At 40.0% G+C, this 19,527-nt stretch overlaps 1 protein-coding gene across 3 annotated transcripts; it reads left to right on the forward strand.

Moving 5' to 3' along the window:
• The first annotated feature begins 1,419 nt into the window (after positions 1–1,419).
• SKA1 (spindle and kinetochore associated complex subunit 1) lies at positions 1,420–17,166 on the forward strand. 3 transcript variants are annotated; one of them, XM_087439241.1, is made up of 7 exons: positions 1,420–1,564; positions 2,213–2,311; positions 6,705–6,829; positions 8,415–8,512; positions 11,782–11,919; positions 15,848–16,017; positions 16,863–17,166. In XM_087439241.1, the coding sequence occupies exons 2-7, from the start codon at positions 2,224–2,226 to the stop codon at positions 17,009–17,011; spliced, it is 768 nt and encodes a 255-aa protein (XP_087295367.1). In that variant the 5' UTR covers positions 1,420–1,564; positions 2,213–2,223; the 3' UTR covers positions 17,012–17,166. The 3 variants fall into 3 exon arrangements, with proteins under 3 accessions (XP_087295367.1, XP_004422597.1, XP_087295368.1); XM_004422540.3 differs by having other exon boundaries at positions 1,450–1,626; XM_087439242.1 differs by lacking the exon at positions 1,420–1,564 and adding an exon at positions 1,652–1,787.
• The last annotated feature ends 2,361 nt before the right edge of the window (positions 17,167–19,527 follow it).

Raw genomic sequence — 19,527 nt, forward strand, 5'->3', positions numbered from 1 at the left:
TCTAGTCCTACAATGAAAGGCTTTGCTCTTGTTAAAGGAATTTAGCTCTAAATAAGTAGGTGTGTCAAGATGGAAAAAGACATAAAAAATGTACCAACAAAATAACAATGTGTAGATCTTGTTTGGATTCTAATTCAAACAACAGTTTTTAAATAAACACCTTCTGATACGATCAGGGTAAATTGAACATTGAGTGGATATTTGTTATTCAGGAATAATTGTTAAAATATTTACATGTGATAATACTAATATGGTAATTTTTAAAGAGTTTCTATTGTTAGGAAATATTTTTGGATGAAAAGATACAGTGTTTGAGATTTGCTTCAAAATATTCCAGTAGGCAAGGGATGGGAGGAGAGAGAAAGATTGGTGATAAATTAATAATGGTTGAAGCCGGGTGATGGATTGAGCGTAGGGTTCATTATACTATTCTTTCTAACTTTATATGTTTGAAATCTTCCATAATAAAAGAGTTTTAAAAGTAATAAGTAGAATTGGCCAAGGCTGCTATTCGCGTGCCCAGAATCTATGCTGTTGTTCTCCCTTTATTGTTGAGGAGGCAATGTAACTGTCCAGATTCAATTATTTTTTATTGATTTTTTTTCCAGTCTCTCTTGCAGATGTGAGCAACTAGTGAAAAGCAGATAGAAGCCATTGGATGTGGCTTCCAGAAAAATTCTTTAAAGATGCTGGCTCAACTGGTAAGCGAGCCTGTGACTCTTGCCTCTTTTCTGCTGCCTGGAACAAAGACCTGAGGACAGGAGCTGGCAGTCCTCTTGAACTGCCGGCAACCGCAAGGCCAGAATGCATAATATGAACCGTGGCACCAAAAGATGGAAGGAGCCTGGATACTTGATGACTGTGGAGCTGCCGCACCAGGCCTGAGACGCTTTCCCCTTTTTTTCACCAGGGAGAATTAAATTCTTTTCTCATTTTAAATTTGCATTTGCCCTTACAGAGGCTGTAAATTCCACGAAGACAGGGTCCCTCTCTTTTAGCTCACAAACTTGGCTGCTTTTCGGAATTATCTGGGGTGTTTTAAAAATATTAAGGCTTGGACCTGACTTCCAGAGTGTCTGATTTCATTGACTTGGGGTACGGCCTAGGTAGGCACTGGAATTTGTAAAAGCTGCCCCTGTTGATTCTAACGTGCAGCCAATTTGGGGACCCACTGTTTTAGCTCGCCATTTGATCCCCGGAGGGCTTGGCCTTCTGCTGGACGGCGGTCAGGATTGGGTAACTGAGATCGCTTGTGACCGCCTGGAGTAGGAGGGGCACCGACCCTGGTAGCTTTGGGCACCAAAGCCTACCCAGCCCCGCCTTTTCCCTGCCCCGGCCCCGCCCCCGCCCAGCTGTGGCCTTGGATGACGCGACAGCGCGTGCGCTCGCTGAGCCCGCGTTCCGGGAGCGCCGATGTGCGCCTGCGCGGCGCCGGATCTCGGCGGGCAGTTTCAAGTTCGGTCTTGGAGTTGCGTCTCGTGATCACGGGCTTCCGGCCGAGACTGGAGTCTTCGCAGCTCGCGACCCGCCAGCTAGTGGACCCTTTGCACCAAATCGGCACGAGGTTGGAGTCTGGTGTTGGGGATCCTGCCCTCGGAAGCAGGCGGAAGGCATTGCTTGGGCCGGGTAGGGGGTGCAGGGTCGCGCGGGCGGGGCGGAGGAGCAGGGCTTGACAGTCCTACCGTGGGTTGGCTGGAGTGGGTGCTTTAGACCTCAGCTACCCTGGGAGTGCATAGTAAATGACTCCTTTCCTTCTCCTCCCTCCGCCTCCTCACCGACTGCAAACGGTAAAGTTCTAATCCCCCCCTCCCCGCCCCGAAGCATAGCAGAAAATGCTTATCTGGCCCCTTTTATTTGATCTTACTGTATTTTTCCTTAAAATTCTTGTGTATTTTGCGTTTTTAAAGAAAATACCAATGTTATCTTTATATATAAATAGTGCATTTGATCTACTAATCCTTAAGGAAGTGACGCAGGTTTGTTCCCTGTACCTTGGTTTGGGATGCATTGATCATAGAAGATTCTAAGACAAGTCAGTACTGGACGTTGGTTAGAAACCGAATTTTGTAGAATTTAAAGAAATCACTCTTGAATTTAAAGAAACTACTTTCAAGGAGATATGATTTATTGGATATTTACTATTGGATTTTGAAATTGAACAGAAATTTATCTGGCTTTTTTTAATAAACATGTTTATATTTTTTTTCTTCAGAGCCTTAAAGGATGGCCTCCTCAGATCTGGACCAATTATGCTGTCATATTAATGAAAAGATTGGCAATATTAAAAAAACTCTGTCACTGAGAAACTGTGGTAAGTAAAAACAGATTCCACTGACTTTGTACATACAAAATGTATTTTGATTATTGTTCCACTTTGAATGATATCTTATGCCTCGTTAAGTGAATGTATCTTAGAAAGGTAATTTTAAATTTTGAATAGTGACTTTAAAAGCTTGCCAGCATCAATATTTTGAATATTGCAGAGGATACTAAAATGTAAGTTACATTGAACGATGAATTGAGTATTAATTAAATTTATTTACTTATGGTTTTCTGAGAAACACAAAGCATATTAGTAAGATTTGAAGGTTATGTGGTATTTGTGGTTCCAGAGCTAAATGGAGATACTAAAAGGCAAGGAATAAAAACAGAAATGGAAAAGACCCAGGGAGCTAGAAGTAGCTCATAACCCATCTTACAGCCTGCTTGGGAGGAAGTTTATCACTATATATTGCTGGGAAACAACTAATTGAAAATGAAATCAGTTTTTTAAACATTCAGAAACTTAGAGGTTGTAAACCAGCTTCCAAAATATTTTGAAGCACTGAGAGAATGATGCAATGGATGTGCAAAGAAATAGGTGATCCTTGTCAAGTCTGGAAAAATGTTAATAAAAATGATGTGCTGCTCCCCAGCCCTATCTAGGAGAGTTAAAGATTTATTGATAGGCAGAATTACATCTGCTGGGAAGATCGTGTTGAAATTTTACTGTAGTTTGTATTATGAATTGATAATTAAAAAAAAAATTTCAAATATGAAATTATAATGTTGGAATGCCCTTTTGAATTATACATGTCCTCCTAGGGACTTTGATATTCTCCATCCCTTGTTGAGAACCTCTAATAAAGGAGCCTCATCTGTTTTACAGTTTATGGCTCACATACTCTGTAGAAAGTTAAAGCCGAAGGGACTGTGGGTTCATCTTCTCCAGCCTCTCATTTCACGCTGGAGGAAACTGAGACTCTCAGAAGTCAAGAGGCTTGCCCAGGTCCCCCAGCTCGTGAGTAGTGTTGAGACTAGTTTCTGTGTCCTGATTCCCAGTCTAGTCTCTTTCTATTTCTATGCTGCTTTTATTGAAAAATCTAAAAGTGACATCTAGATTTCTAATAATATGACATTGTGGTTTATAATAAATATATATATTGGTCTCTGCCTCCCAGTTCCTGACATAGAGGTCCTGAAACTCTTGTAGTTTCCTAAGTGATAAGAGTACTGGGAGCATCTTTTGTTCTAATATTTGATCTTTGACCCTGGTTCATGACACAAGGCTCCTGAAACCCTTGTAATTTCCTGGGTAATAGGAGTGTTTTTTATTCTAATGTGGCAACTCTGGGTGGGCATCTGGATGAGGACTGGTCACCAGAAAGACCAAGCCGTGATTAGAAGCTTGGAGTTTTCTGCCCCACCCCCTAATCTCATGTTCAGGGAGAAGGTCTAAAAATGGAGTTAATGGTAGATCATGCCTACCGGATGAAGCCTCCATAAAATCTCAAAAGTATGAGGTTTGGAGAGCTTCCAGATTGGTGAACATGTGGAGGTGCTAGGAGAGTGGTGCCCTCAGAGAGGGCCTGGGAGCTCCGTGCCCCTGCCCTGTGCATCTCTTCCAGCTGGATGTTCATCTGTATCCTTTATCATATTCTTTTATAATAAATCAGTAAACATAAGTAAACTGTTTTCTTGAGTTCTATGAGCTGCTCTAGCAAATTAATTGAACCTGAGAAGGGGATCATGGGAACCTCTGATTTATAGCCAGTTGGTCAGAAGCACAGGTAACAACCTGGACTCAGGATTGGCATCTGAAATGGGAAGGGGACAGTCTTGTAGGACTGAGTCCTTAACCTGTTGGATCTGATGCTTTCTCTGGGTAGATAGTGTCAGAATTGAGTTGAATTGTAGGACACCCAGCTGGAGTCACAGAGAATTGCTTGTTGAGAGGAACCTCCTCCCCATTTGGTGACCAAAAATGTCAGAAGTGAGGTATTCTTTGTGAAGGTAAAGGACACACACAGGGAAGACATAGTGGGAAGAACTGGGTTTTTCCCTACACAGGATATGGAAAACAGAGTTTTTCCTTTACAAATAATTATCCTTGTTTTGATTCTCTTTCTGAGGGCATGATTACTGTTGGATAAAAATATAATTTGGAGATCTTTACAACTATCAAACCTTGAGTTTAAATGACTCCACCAAAGCATGAGGCCTGGCCGATGCCAACGTATTAGATTAGTACATACTGGGTAACCATCATTTGTATGTGGGGAGAGTAATTTGTTTGGTTCCCTACCTATTTAATAAAGCCCTGTAATTTGTTTGCCACTTTGCTGTAATTTACTAGGTCACTGTATAAAAAATAGTGAGTTTGCTCAATTGATTATATTACTACAGATCAGTAAACAAGGCCCTAAAATTTAGATGACTAAAGGTTATTTGAGATACCAGTGTACAGGGAGGAGATACTGTATCCAGTTACAGGCATACCTCATTTTATTGCATGTTGCTTTATTGCACTTCCCAGATGTTGTGTTTTGGTTTTTTTGTGTGTGTGTGTGAGGAAGATCAGCCCTGAGCTAATATCCATGCCAATCCTCCTCTTTTTGCTGAGGAAGACTGGCCCTGAGCTAACATCCGTGCTGATCTTCCGCCACTTTATGTGGGATGCCGCCACAGCATGGCCTGACAAGCGGTGCCTTGGTGCGCGCCCGGGATCCGAACCTGGGCCGCCAGCAGCAGAGCGCACGCTCTTAACCGCTATGCCACGGGGCCAGCCCCGATATTGTGTTTTTTACAAGACCATCCACCAGCAAAAAGATTACGACTCACTGAAGGCTCAGATAATGGTTAGCATTTTTTAGCAATAAAGTATTTTTAATATATGTACATTTTTTTAGACATAATGCTACTGCACACTTACTAGACTACAGTATAGTGTAAACATAACTTTTATATGCACTGGGAAACCAAAAAATTCACATGACCTGCTTTATTGGGGGGATCTGGAACTGAGCTCGCAATATCTCTGAGGTATGCCTATAATTATCTAACCACTTGAAATTAATCTCAGTAGACACATCAGTGCTCTCATTTACTTGTTAATTTTTTTTAGTGGTTTTAAGCCTGGTGTCAAATACAATGAGCATTGCCCTATTAGATAGAATAATAGACTGCTTCTTGTTATGATGCTGAATAGTAGTTAGACTTTCTGATGCTTTGCTAGGTTCCAGACAACAGTGCTAAGCCAATCTTAGGTACTTTTTCACTTACCTTCACAGTCACCTTCTGAGGTAGGTACTGGTTTCTCTGACTTCTGCTGCCTCCATTATCTACAGATAAGGTCAAATTGTGCTTGTACTTATGTGTATTTCATTGTTTGACTGCTAAAAGTGAAGATGGAAAGATTTGATTATGAGGATAGTTTTTATTTTGTGCTTTTGATCTGCCCTTAGAAAATTCTTTTTTACTACTACTTTTATTTCTAGGGCGGAGCATACTCTGGTTTTCCCATCCTCAAATCTATGAAGCTAGAGAGAGGTGCTAGAAGGTGGGGTTGGGGGTATGAGAGCATCCTACTTTATAAACGTCTGGTTGTGTTTCTGCCAGGCACCCGGGGTTTATCACCAGCCTGTGACTTTTTATGTTACTTTCTCTGCTTGGGGATTCTGAATAGTGTGGATAGCATATATATGAATCCCAAACCTCTATTACTAATTTTGAAAGGGAGCTCTCCCCTACCTCCCACACACACTGTGGAGGGCCAGTTCAAAACATAATCTTATCTCCCTGGCCGGTGATTGGAGTTTTTCAAGTTTGCACTTTCACTGAAGATAACATCCCATGAAGAAGGTATGGCCTCATTTGGGATTCTCACTTCCAACACCCTTTGCTTTGAAGTCCCAAAGCCTTGCGTCTTATGCCCATTAAAACCAAATGTATGAGGCTGCTGAGACAGACCACCTCCTCTCCCCAGCATTCCTCCGCACCCCCACATGAGGGCTGCTGCAGCATCAGCTCACGCATACTACCTGGTCTGTGCTTCTCTCTTCACGTTGGAGCCCTTGGGGATTTACTGTTCTCTTGAAAGCTCAGCTGTGTGTGTAGAACAGTGTTTATTTTATCGAGCATTTCTAGGTGTTTTATTATAGTGGAGGAATTTGCCAAAAATAAAAGACTCAGGGGATACTTTGTACTTACCTCTTCCTTCCCTTTCTAAGAAGGGAACTTACTTAGAAATGAGTTCTAAGAACTACTTAGAAATGAAGTCTTAAGATTATCCATGGAGACAGGTCCTAGGGGCTGAATCAGCAGTCCTTTCTCCACCCCCTAGTGTCTCTAAGGTAAAGCTATCTGTTCCAAGAGTTCAGTTGGGTACTTGTATGGTATTACTTTTCTATATACTTTGTTCCCATTTTATCTTTGTTTACTAATAGGCCAAGAACCTACCTTGAAGACTGTATTAAATAAAATAGGAGATGAGATCATTGTAGTAAATGAACTTCTAAATAAATTGGAATTGGAAATTCAGTATCAAGAACAGACCAACAATTCACTCAAGGTAATGTTTTTCTTGTGAAGAAACGAAATAAAAAGGCAATAAATACAAACTCCCTAGTCACCAGGGAATTCTTAAGGGTTCTTTAAGTTTATAATGTTCTTAGTTTTGTGAATTATTATTAATGGTATAGGGTGCTATTTGCATTTTATTTTCCCAGTAAAAGGACTGGCACTCCAGAGGTATTTCTTTTTTCATGCTGGTAGCCAATGGAATTGAACTTTACTACAAGGGAGGATTTCCTAAATAATTCTTGGTAGGTTTAATTTAAACAGATGCTATCCTGGGAGAGTGGTGTAGAAGGGACACCTGACCTGGGATGAGGAGATGTGGATTCTCACCCTGGCTGCCCTTGGCACCCTCTGCCGCCCTGAGAAAGCCATTTTACCTCTTGGGGTCTTAGGGTCCTCATTTGGTAAATAATGGGTCATGCTGAACTATTTCTTAGATCCCTTTTATTCTGCATTTCTATATTTCTTTAAATGTAATATAAGGATTCTCAAGTAAAGAAAGACTTGAGCCTCATTCACATGCACATTGTGTTCTAAATAAGCCTTCTAGATTGACTTCAGCTAGTAAAAATGCTTGTGTACTTCCTGATGGGAAAATACTCAATCCGTGCAGTAATTACCTCATGCTGTTAAGAGCCATTGATGTGTTCAATGGGATTGAACAAGATGGCTTCTACGATCCCTTATACCCTTATAGTCCTTAAGGTCTGTAAAGATTTTTCAACTATAGGAATGGGCATGATTATGCCTATCTTACTATTAGTTGAAATGAAATTAGTATCTATGAACATCATTCAGCTCTTCAAAAGAAAGATGTCATATAAATTCAAAATAGAAACCAGTATTGATTTCAGTTCTAATCTGTCCAAGAATGTCTAGGGTTAGGTGTGGGCCTAGAGAATGTTCAACTCAGAATTGAAGGCTATTTGGAATTTTTCTTCATGTTATGATTGAGAATCAGATGACAGGAATCCAAAGGTGCAGAATACTTTCCTTATTAAATTTGCATGAGTTCATAGCCTTAAGTTCTAGTGAAAGTTAACATAAAACAAAAACAAGCAGTTATGATCAAGTGGAAATTTTCATAAAGCTGGAATGTGTGCGTGTCAGCAATGGAAGTCATTCCAAGCAGTGTCTCGTGCTTGCCATCCCAGCATGCGTTGTCACTTGGGTGCTTTATACAGGTGACGCTGGGGAACGCTTGCTAAGTCAACAAAAGCAGTTTACCGGAATGACAAGCGTAAATCTTTCATATATTTTTCAGTTGCCCCCCAAGGTTAAAGTATTTTAGAAAGACTTCAATGCCAACCTTGCATGTTGTAATATGATTATAATAATTATTCTCTGAAAAAAGTCCAGTAGAGAAAAATAATATATTGCCTTCCAAAAGCAGCTCTAGAAACCAAAGAGCTCTTTTTTCTTAATATTGCTGCATTCAGTGCTTTTCCATCCCTTCTGTGTTTTGAATACTCACAGTCATTGTGATTGTGGTTCGCAGTCTTTCATGCTCTCTCTAACTTCTTCAAACACTCACAGGCAGGATGGATGCTGATTTGTGAGCATTTTTTAAATTTCAGGAACTCTGTGAATCTCTTGAAGAAGATTACAAAGATGTGGAACATCTCAAAGAAAACATTCCTCCCCATTTGCCTCAAGTAACAGTAACCCAGAACTTGTAAGTATATTTATAGTTATTCTTCCTAACTGGATTTATAAACCTATTAAAACAGACACCTTAAATCTTTTTGCTTTTTCATGTACTGGCAGTTTTGTTAGTGACTATCCAGTTTCTTTGTCACTTAACACTAGAATTAATATCTCCCTGTCTTCACCAGTTTTCTTATCCTGCTGTCTCTGAGAAAATGTTGCCCCTCTTTCCCAAGGGTGAGTCTCCTCCAGGCTCTCTTTTTCCACTTTTTCTCATTTCTTTCTCTTAAAGCAGAATTTTTCAACCTCGGCTCTGTTGACATTTTAGGCCAGATAATTCTCTGTTGTGAGAACAGGATGTTTAGTAGCATCCTTGATCTTTACCAACTAGATATCAGTAGCACCCACCCCCCACCCCCCTGTTATGACAATGAAAACTGTCTCCAGATGGGCCAGCCCCGTGGCTTAGCGGTTAAGTGCGCGCACTCCGCTACTGGCGGCCCGGGTTCGGATCCCGGGCGTGCACCGACGCACTGCTTGTCCGGCCATGCTGAGGCCGCGTCCCACATACAGCAACTAGAAGCATGTGCAACTGTGACGTACAACTATCTACAGGGGCTTTGGGGAAAAAAAAGGAGGAGGATTGGCAATAGATGTTAGCTCAGAGCCGGTCTTCCTCAGCAAAAAGAGGAGGATTAGCATGGATGTTAGCTCAGGGCTGATCTTCCTCTCACACAAAAAATAATAATAAAAAAAGAAAAAGAAAACTGTCTCCAGACATTGCCTTATGTCCTCTAGGGGGCAAAATCTCCCCTGACCCTTGAGAACCACTGCCTTAGGGTAAGAATAAGGTTATTGAGCTTCTTATCTTAAAAACAACAAAAGAAACAAAAACCTAGCTCTGCTTTTCCCTTCAAGCTACTGTCCTGTCTCCGTTCACTGCCAATATATGTTTGTGCCTCCCTTTCTCCCAGAGCCCCTAAAACCTGGCTTTTGGCTGTTATTACTGCCACACTTATGAAACTGATCAGTTGAAGGTCACAAAGAGGTCAAAAATTGCTCCTCAGCCCAGATTCTTTGCAGATTTTATTTTGCTGTCCATCTTTTTGTTTTTGACATTCTGTTTCCTGTGCTCCCACTGTGCTTTCTTAGTTGTCATCCCACATCTGACTTGGCTGCCTCCTTTTTCTCTGCCTTCCTTTAAATTATAAGTATCCCCTCAAGCTCTATTTAACTCACACTTACCTAACATCACTGTTAATGCACTCAATGTTTAACTCCAGCCTTGACATGACATCTAGTTCTGCTGTTTTAATTGCTTGCTGCGATGATGGGTGAGCTGTTCTGTCCTCCAACTCTGCGTGTCTAAGACTGAACTCACTGGATCCTAGTTACTCACCCATCCGTGCCTGCTGCTCCTGTCCTCCCATCGCCTGGACAGGATCTCAGCATCTCCCACCTGTCTCGCCCTCTCATAGCCCTCAGCCATCCACCTGCCTCTGCGGGCGGTGTCTGTCCCTGCCCTCCCTTTTGTTCTCGTTGTCTGGCTCTGAATGAGATCTTCCATCAGCTTTTGTCTTTATGATTTGGGAGCTCCTGTGTTTTCTTTCCCATATTTCCCCACTCCCATCTCTCCAGTCCTCTGTCACCAAAATTATATTTCTGAAAGGGGGCTCCAAGTATGTAAAAATATTCCATGGCTAACAATTGTTTTTAACTTTTGAAATGTATCATATATATAGAAAAGTGATTAAAGTATTATTAAGTGCAAATTAAAGAATAATAATAAGAGAAACATCAGTGTATCTACCAGTCAGATTAAGAAATAGGACATTACCAGTACCTTACAACACTTGTGTTGCAGACCCTCCTTCTATCAAAGAGAAAATCATCCTGGCGTTTATGATAATCACACTTTTACATATGTGTTTTTATAAACAATATATTATTTAAATTTGAAAAACTGAAGGGAAGGCATGAACCTTGCTGTATAGGAAGAGAGGTGTATTTCTGCTGATGGTTGAAGGTCTCCAGAAGAAGATAAGCTCAACAGAGTCCCTGGCATGGTCAGAGTACTTTGGATTTTCCCTATGAGAAGAGAAAATTAGTGGGCTAGGTCATGAATGAATGCTAGGAACTGAGGTCTTCATAGGATGTCCACCAGGGTTATAGTGTGCGCTGGCCGTTGGACATCCAGCAGGAAAATGGCCTGGGGAATAGGAGGAATTGTCTTCTAAACTCACTGTGGCCTGGCTTTCAGGGCTAGGTCAGAGCAGAACCTTTCTGTAGGTTGAAATGGTGATTTTCAGCTGATACACGGGGCAGGGTGTGAAAGAGAAATTAGGAGCTTCCTTAGCACACGGTCAAGACAAGCAAGTACAGGTAAGAATCAGCCAGGCTCCCCATGGAGTCTCATGTTAGGATTCATGTAAGGATGATGGTACCATGGCATTGGGCATCTTTATCTTGACAACCCACAACATGGCCATCTCCTCAGTCACACCGCCTCAGTCAGGGCTGGTTGCCCTTGGTGTCTGGTGCTCAGCTGTCCTCTTGGAATCTCACTTCCTGTCTTTCTTGGGATTCCCTTCGCTTGCTCCTGGGTTGGATCTACTCTTCTCTGTATCCCATTTCTTTTTTGGAGCAGTCAAGCCAGTATGGCTTGACTTGCTGCTGGCAACAGGAGTCTCTTCCTTCCCTAACAGTTATACAACCTAGAAGCTACAGCCTATTTCTAGACTCCATTTACTAGTGAGGTAAGAGCTATGTTAGGCTTCTCACTGGCTCCAAAAATTGGGCGAGACTGAGCAACGGTGACCCTGACCCATGCTCATTACTGGCAGCTAAAATAAGTCTGCAACAGGCAGGGACTGATACTAGCAACCAATGGGATAGATTAGAAAAATAGAAGTACAAGATGATTTATGTTTCCATGCCTGGAAATAGGGAAGTCAGCAAGAGAAGCTGTTTAGAGGTTAAGTTCAACTTTACATACATTGACTTTGAGGAGCCAGTGGGATAACTGACGAAGATGTTTAGCATATGTCCTATATGTACCATGTTTTGGGTACGTAAATACAATTCTATTACTGAAGATTTGGGGACTTAATTTTTCAGTGTTCTCTTTTCAGATCTTCATGAACAGTAGGAGTAGGGATAGAAAAAATGTTGGCTATAAAATTATTATAACAAGATGAATCACATGTTTTATACTGATTATTTTCAGTTGGGAAAATTTTCTAGTATGCTGCAGAATTCTGATGATTACCGGTATGTCTGTGTATCTCTATTCTGTAGTGTTAAGGTATCAGATCTTGACCCTGAGGAACCAGTCAAAGTCGAGGAACCTGCACCCACAAAGAAGCCCCCAAAAGAACAAAGAACTATTAAAGAGATGCTGTTTATTACTTCTGATGAGTTTAATGGCATTCCTGCGTAAGTATTTAAGATAAATTTTAACATTCAACTCTAATAACATACATGATTGTTTAAATCATAAAGCTTGATTATGTTAATCATACTATCCTGTGTTCAGTTATTGATCTTTTCTAAAATAGTTTTACATTGTACTATGAAAATGCAGGAAATCTTTTGTTGAAAATGTTTAAAATCTTTTCGTAGATCTAGAGATGGGTCACTTTATTGCTGAGTCCTCTCCAGGACCATTTTGTGATACAGATTTAGCCAATTACATTTTAGAAGTAGCCTCAGTTTTGCTGTCGTTTTAAGGGAAGTGTGTTGTATAGATTTGAGAGTTAGAATGGAGAGTGTTGTGTTTGTTTGGTTTCCATTTGCCCCTTAACTCGTGCCACACGCTTGTTTGAGTGTGTGTGTAGTCAGGGCGCTGGATCACTGAGAAGAATACAGGAAGTGAATAAGACAAGATGCTTTCCCTAGATGGGGGGGGGGGGGCGGTCTCCTTTGCTCTTTACAGATGATAATAATGGGGAACCAATTATGGAAATCCATGTTTTTAAACTCTCATAATTCCAGGGCTTTGCTTAACTTCTCAGCTATATATTGTTACGTTTCTCTTTACTTTTTTATTATACATGTTGTTAGAAAATGTTGTCAGGAAATAACTCATCTGTAATTCCACCACTCAGATAATAGAGAGTATTTCTTCCAGATTTTATTTAATTTCACATATATAACAGATTGTTTCTGATTGTTATTACAACAATACAGTTATACTATAAATACAATTTACTTACTTTTTTATCATGAACATTTTTCTATCAACTATTAATGTAAACTTGGATTTTTTTTATGTGAGGAAGATCGGCCCTGAGCTAACATCCAATACCAATCCTCCTCTTTTTTGCTGAGGAAGATTGGCCCTGGGCTAACATCCGTGTCCATCTTCCTCTACTTTATATGGGACACTGCCACAGCATGGCTTGACAAGCGGTACATCGGTACGTGACCAGGATCTGAACCTGTGAACCCCAGGCCGCTGCAGCAGAGTGCACGCACTTAACTGCTGCGCCACTGGGCGGGCCCCTAAACTTAGATTTTAAAAGTTGTATAATATTTCATCATGTGGTTCCCCTATAAGTTATTTAAGCATTCCCTTATTAAATATTTGGATTGATTTCATTGTTACAAGTAATGGTACAGTGAAATTTCTTTTATTTTTTTTATTGCACTAACTTTGGTTTATAACGTTATATAAATTTCGGGTGTACATCATTATATTTTGATTTCTCTGTAGATTACATCATGTTCACTGCCCAAAGACTGATCATAGTCCATCACCAAACTGAAATTTCTTGTAGACAAGTCTATTTTGTAATTCCTTATTTCCTTGAGATAGAGACCTAGGAAGAGAATCCCTGGGGCAAAGAGTGTGATTATTTTACTTTCCTGAGAGATGTCCATACCAGTTTTTGTTTTTTAATTAATAAACTGTATTTGTTAGAACAGTTTTAGGTTTACAGAAGAATTGAGCAGATAGTCCAGAGTGTTCTCATACCTGAAGACCATAGCCTCTATTATTAAAATCTTGCATTAGCATGGTGCATTTGTTAGAACTGACAAACCAATATAGATGCATTATTAACTAAAGTCCATAGTTGACAGTAGGGTTCGCTCTTTGTCCTGTACATTTTGGGGGTTTTGACAAATGCATGGTGTCATGTGTCCGCCCTTACAGTACCATACAGAATAGTTGCACTGCCCTAAACGTGCCCTGTGCTTCACCTGTTCCTCCCTGCCCCGAGCCCCCGGCAATGACTAATCTTTTTACTGTCTCTATAGTTTTGCCTTTTCCAGAATGTCATTTAGTTGGAATCATACACTATGTAGCCTTCCCAGACTCCTTTCTTTCACTTAGTAATATGCATTTAAGATTCCTCTCGTGTCTTTTTATGGCTTGATAGCTTATTTCTTTTTATCACCGACTAATATTCCATTGTCTGGTTGTACCACAGTTTGTTTATCCATTCACCTGTTAAAGGACATCTTGGTCACTTTCAGTTTTGGGCAATTATGATTAAGGCTGCTGTAAACATCATGTGCAGGTTTTTGTGTGGACGTAGTTTTCAACTCATTTGGGTAAATACCTAGGAGAGCGATTGCTGGATCATATGGTAAGACTGTTTAGTTTTGTAAGAAACTGCCAAACTGTCTTCCAAAGTGGCTGTACCATTTTGCATTCCCACCAGCAATGAATGAGAGTTCCTGTTGCTTTACATCCTCACCTGCATTTAGTTTTGTCAGTTTTTTCTATTTTACCTATTCTAATAGATGTGTAATGGTATCTTGTTTTAATTTTCAGTTTCCTAATGACATATGATGTTGAGCATCTTTTAATATGCTTATTAGCCACTTGAAAAATCTCTGGCTGTTTCACAGTTCTGAGCCTAGTAATGAGGCTGACATTTCTCTTTAATCTTGTTTTTTTGGTCACTCAGTCGTTTCCTTTATTGACAGCTTTATTTTCATGAAAATTCTGTTTGATGCTATTCAGTTTTTTAAATTGTCGTTGTTATTGTTGTTGTTCATTGGCTGAGCTAAAGGAAAGAGCAAATGTCTGTGAGGAGCATAGGAGGATTTTTAGAAAATGCTTCCAGGAAGAGATATAGGAAGGAAATTAGAATAGTCGTGGTAGAGTATTCATTTTTAAACTAAGGGATTATTTAATGAATGACAGACGTTAGAAGGTTAGGATAAGAAAGAAGGTATTCCAAGCATGGGATTTTTATTTATTTATTTTTAAAAAATTAATTACTGAGAGTAGAATTAAAATGGAAAACATTGGTAACAGTGGGGGATGGGTATCGAGGAAATCAAGGTGGCAGTTCAGAGGACTTAAAGGAACTGCATTGTGGAGAGCTGTGGTATCAACAGTTTGGAAATTGTGGTTAGAAAAAATAGAGCAGCAAAAATGAATTTAGAAAAGAAGGGAATAATGCAAATGAATGGGTTTTGGTCAATATGAACATTTTCTTTTAAACATATTTATGTGTTACTTTACATTACAGAAGTTTTGGTTAGAAAAATGCCCCTTTGAATAGAGGCGAGGGACAGAGTTTAACATAATGATTCCACAATTTGTTGAGGGGAAAAATTGAGGCAGATCATTAAGTTTTGGCTTTGGTATGTACAGACCACTCGAAATCAAGAGTCTCGTTTTTTTAATAAGACTCTGTGGCAACTGGGAGGATGGAAAAGAGGGTGATCTAGATTGAAAGAGTGGGATTTAGAGTGAACCAGACAATACTCGAAGGGAATTGAGCGAGGAAATAGAAAAGGGCGTGGTGACACATTGGTCCTCCTCTGGCCTTGCAGCTTAACTTCAGAACCCTCTCGTTCCTTTGCAGTGCTTGCATCGGCGGTTCTTCTCTATCTTAATTGGCATTGTCACCTTTTTTGTGATCTTCTTTGTCATCCTTCATCTCCCCCCCCCCTTTTTTCTTTCTCTCTCTGAACATATAAGTTTTTGCAGAAAACTAAGGTGGTATGAGTTACATAATTTATTAATATTTAAATTTTTCTTTCCCTTGCTCACAAACATTTAAAAATGTTTAAGTAAACTTCTGTCTTGCAATTAATCAGTCAGTTTGAATCAGAATTTGAGAGCTTATTTTAAATTGTAATATTAATTCTTCTAGTAATTAGATGGAGAATAGAGATTAATGCATCCAGGCATAACTAGGGAAGATAGGCACTGATATGTTGTGGTCTCTAATTTTTCAGCTGTTGAGACATGTCTGGTTTATCTGGAAGTTGATATAAAATTTTTTTATTAAGAGTACTAATAGGTTTGCTACTGTATAAAGTCATCATACATAATCACTTTTCAAAGAAAACAATTTTATGTAACGATTCTTTAAAATATTAATCATATACTTATTTGCAGGTACATGAAATCCCGCTTAACCTACTGTCAAATTAATGATGTTATTAAAGAAATCAACAAGGCAGTAGTTAGTAAATATAAGATCCTACATCAACCAAAAAAGTCTATGAATTCTGTGGCCAGAAATCTCTATCACAGATTTATGGATGAAGAAACGAAGGATACCAAAGGTAAAATGATAGCATGTATATGTGTACATGTCAACTGTTTAGAGTGTAACTAAATCATAAGAAACAAAGCTAATTCTAGAAAATTCTGCATCTAGAGAAATAGGTCTCAACCAGGGGCGATTTTCCCACCAGGGAACAGTTGGCCATCCCTGCAGACATTTTTGATTGTTACAACTGGGGTTGAGGGTGCTACTGGCATCTTGTGGGTAGAGACCAGGGATGCTGCTAAAGTACCTTATGATGCACAAGACAGCTCCCACAACAAGGGATTATCTAGCCCAAAATGTCTGTAGTGCTGAAGCTGAGAAACAGTGCTTTCGAGTCTATTATGGAACTGTACTCAATGTTTTGAGAATCAGAATAGTAATGATAACAGTTGGTCATGCTTATATAGTACTTACTATGTGCCGGATAGTGTACTGAGACCTTTAGTCCTCACAACATCCTTATGAGGTTCATACTATTGTTACCCCAATTATGCAGACTAGGCAAAGAGATCTTAAGTTACTTGCCCAAGGTCAGCCAATGAAGTGATTGAGCTGCCGTGGGTTTCGTTCTATTAACCACGATACCATATTGCCTCTTGGAAACTGAACAGTTGTTCAGAAGTTACCAACAGATATTTAGTGATATAATCAACAGGGCTACATTTCTGAAATGCTACAGTAAACATTATGCAACTTCAGTTGAAAGAGTGATTATGTTAGCAAGAATACCAGTTCTCACTTTGGTTGGATAATGATAGTAAAAATGATTAATGCCATTCGTATTCACAGCGCAGTGCATTAAAGACTCATCTTGAAAGTTGTCTTTATAAAAATTAGCACTAATATCTTTATTTTCAGGTCATTATTTTGTAGTGGAAGCTGACATAAAGGAATTCACAGCTTTGAAAGTGGACAAGAGGTTTCATGTGATACTGAATATTTTACGACACTGCCGGAGGCTCTCGGAGGTCCGCGGGGGAGGACTTACCCGATACGTTATAACCTGAGGCCCTTGTGAGCTCAGCCAGCAGTAGGGTACAGGGGCTATTCTTATAGTTTCCTTATATATAATTTCTTTTTATATAATTTCTTTAGCTTTCTCATTTTCTTCTCTTTTAAAAAAACTTTTTTTTAAAATAAAGTGTATATATTTTAAAATTCACTTCCTTTCAGCAAATATTTAACTACCTACCGTATGAACCTCTGTGCTAGGCATATAATGGAACTAAAAAATGTTCATGTCTAGTTTTTGTGTTTAGTGACAATGCTGCAGACCCTAATAAGACGGTGCAGACGTGATAATGGAGAAAAAGGTCAGGAAGATAAGATAAGCATACCCAGGCTCTTTGGAGTTAGAAAGTCCATCACTGGCATTTCAGGTTACAGGCAAAAGTTGGGAGGGAGCCCATCCTTGTGATTATCCTGCTTTCCCATATGTCAGAGAACAGCTTACCCGAAATACATTCAGTATAAACCAATCTGTAAACTTCAACCTGTAATTAAATTGTAATTGTATTGAGATGAAAAAGATGATAAAATAACATGTGTAAACAGGTTGATAGTGGCCATGGAAAATGGGTGGTTGGATTGTAAGAATTTAGTTGTGTTTCTCTTTTGAACTTGGGGAGACTGGTCGATCTCTGTTTCAGTCAGCGTTCTCTAGAGAAACAACCAATAGAATATATGTATAAAAGGAGATTTATTATGAGGCATTGGCTCATGTGATTATGGAGGCTGACAAGTCCCCCGATCTGCTGTCTGCAAGCTGGAGACCCAGGAGAACTGGTGGTACCATTCACTCCGAGTCTGAAGACCTGAGAACCGAGTGACGTAGGCTGGAGAAGAGGAGATGAGATGTTGCAGCTCACGCAGTGAAGCAGGAAAAAAGGAACAAATTCCTTCTCCCTCCGCCTTTTGTTCTGCTCAGGTCCTCTGTGGATTGGATGATGCCCACCCCTATTGGGAAGGGTAAGGTACTCTACTGAGTCCACTGATTCAAATTCTAGCTCATCCAGAAACTCCTCACAGACACACCCAGAAACGATGTTTAACCTGGGCACCCTGTGTCCAGTCAAGTTGACACATAAAGTTAACTGTCACAGTCTGTGTCCGTGCCATCTGCTTGGCAGGCTGATCCTTGTAGCAGAGGAAAAAAAAAAAGTATCTCGCTAGGCCCAGTGGCCTGGTTAACATTGTCACTGTGATGACCACAGAGTACATGATGGCCACTGCATATTTATTGTTACCCTTTCTTTCTCCCTAATTTAAATGCAAGTATGCTTAATTTTTCATGTTTCACTTTAGTTTTTTAATTTTTTGATTTTATTTTTTTTATGAGGAAGACTAGCCCTGAGCTAACATCCACTGCCAGTCCTCCTCTTTTTGCTAAGGAAGATCGGCCCTAGGCTAACATCCATGCCCATCTTCCTCTACTTTCTATGGGACACCACCACAGCATGGCTTGACAAGCGGTGTGTCCGGTCCGCGCCCGGGATCTGAACCTGTGAACCCTGGGCTGCCGAAGCAGAGTGCACAAACTTAACCACTACGCCACCGGGCCGGCCCCTCGTGTCTCACTTTAAATAAAAGTAGTAGCATTATCATTTACTCTAAGTCTTGCTTAGTTCTTCTCTATGAATCATTTTTCCCTATGAAAAAACGTTTTCTCTGTGTAAAATATTTCTTCCCGAAATTCATGTTGAACATCTGTGTCAGTAAGTTTGTTTAATTCTTGTGGAATAGATACTGAGGTGAACAGTTAGTCTCTATCTTAATTGTTAGCCTGTAGTCAGTTTGTACATTAATTTAGGCATACAGGTAGTAAAATCATATTTCTCAAATAGTAAAGACATTCATTTTCAAGCAAAATGACAGGCTTGTTCTACTTGTTTATTTTTGAAAATAACATTTAAAAAAAATCTAATTTTGAAAGAATTTTCTGGTCCTGGGTCTCTGCTCTCAGATCCATTCCTTGCTTTTTTTTTGCTCCCCATCTTCTCTTGTAGTAGCTTCAGTAGCTAACAGCCTTGAAGCACCCTTCCTCTCCAGTCCATGGATCCCTGTAGCATGGCCCTCTCCAGAACTTTAGGCACAGAACTTCATGCTACAGTTCCCTGTGGCAGGTCCCATGGCCTGGAGGGGAACAAACTCCAGCTGGCTGTGTCTAGCTGGATGCTGCAGAGCCTGAGGCCTGGTTTACCACCTCCTAGTCCTACCAGCCCATGGGCCCTGGGTAAGAAAGGGGTTGTCAGTAGAGACCCAGAACCCCTCTCAGGCTTCCATATTGAGATACTAACTTTTATGTGATAAAATCTTTAATCTGTTCCTTTATAGATTCTGTTTTTTTTGGAAAAGTTGGTTATGTGTAGATAACACTTTTTCCAGGTAACACAGGTAGTTTCAAGCGATCATGGTAGATCATCTCCTCTGTCCTTTTTTTTTACCTCTCCTAAGGATACTCTGTCCCCTTTTACATTTCCTAACTGTATCGGTGTCCCCTCAGATTCTTTTGGCCTCATCCAGT

This window comes from Ceratotherium simum, chromosome 14, assembly GCF_057802395.1.
Source record: "Ceratotherium simum simum isolate JZ-2026a chromosome 14, ASM5780239v1, whole genome shotgun sequence".
Lineage (NCBI taxonomy): Eukaryota > Metazoa > Chordata > Mammalia > Perissodactyla > Rhinocerotidae > Ceratotherium > Ceratotherium simum.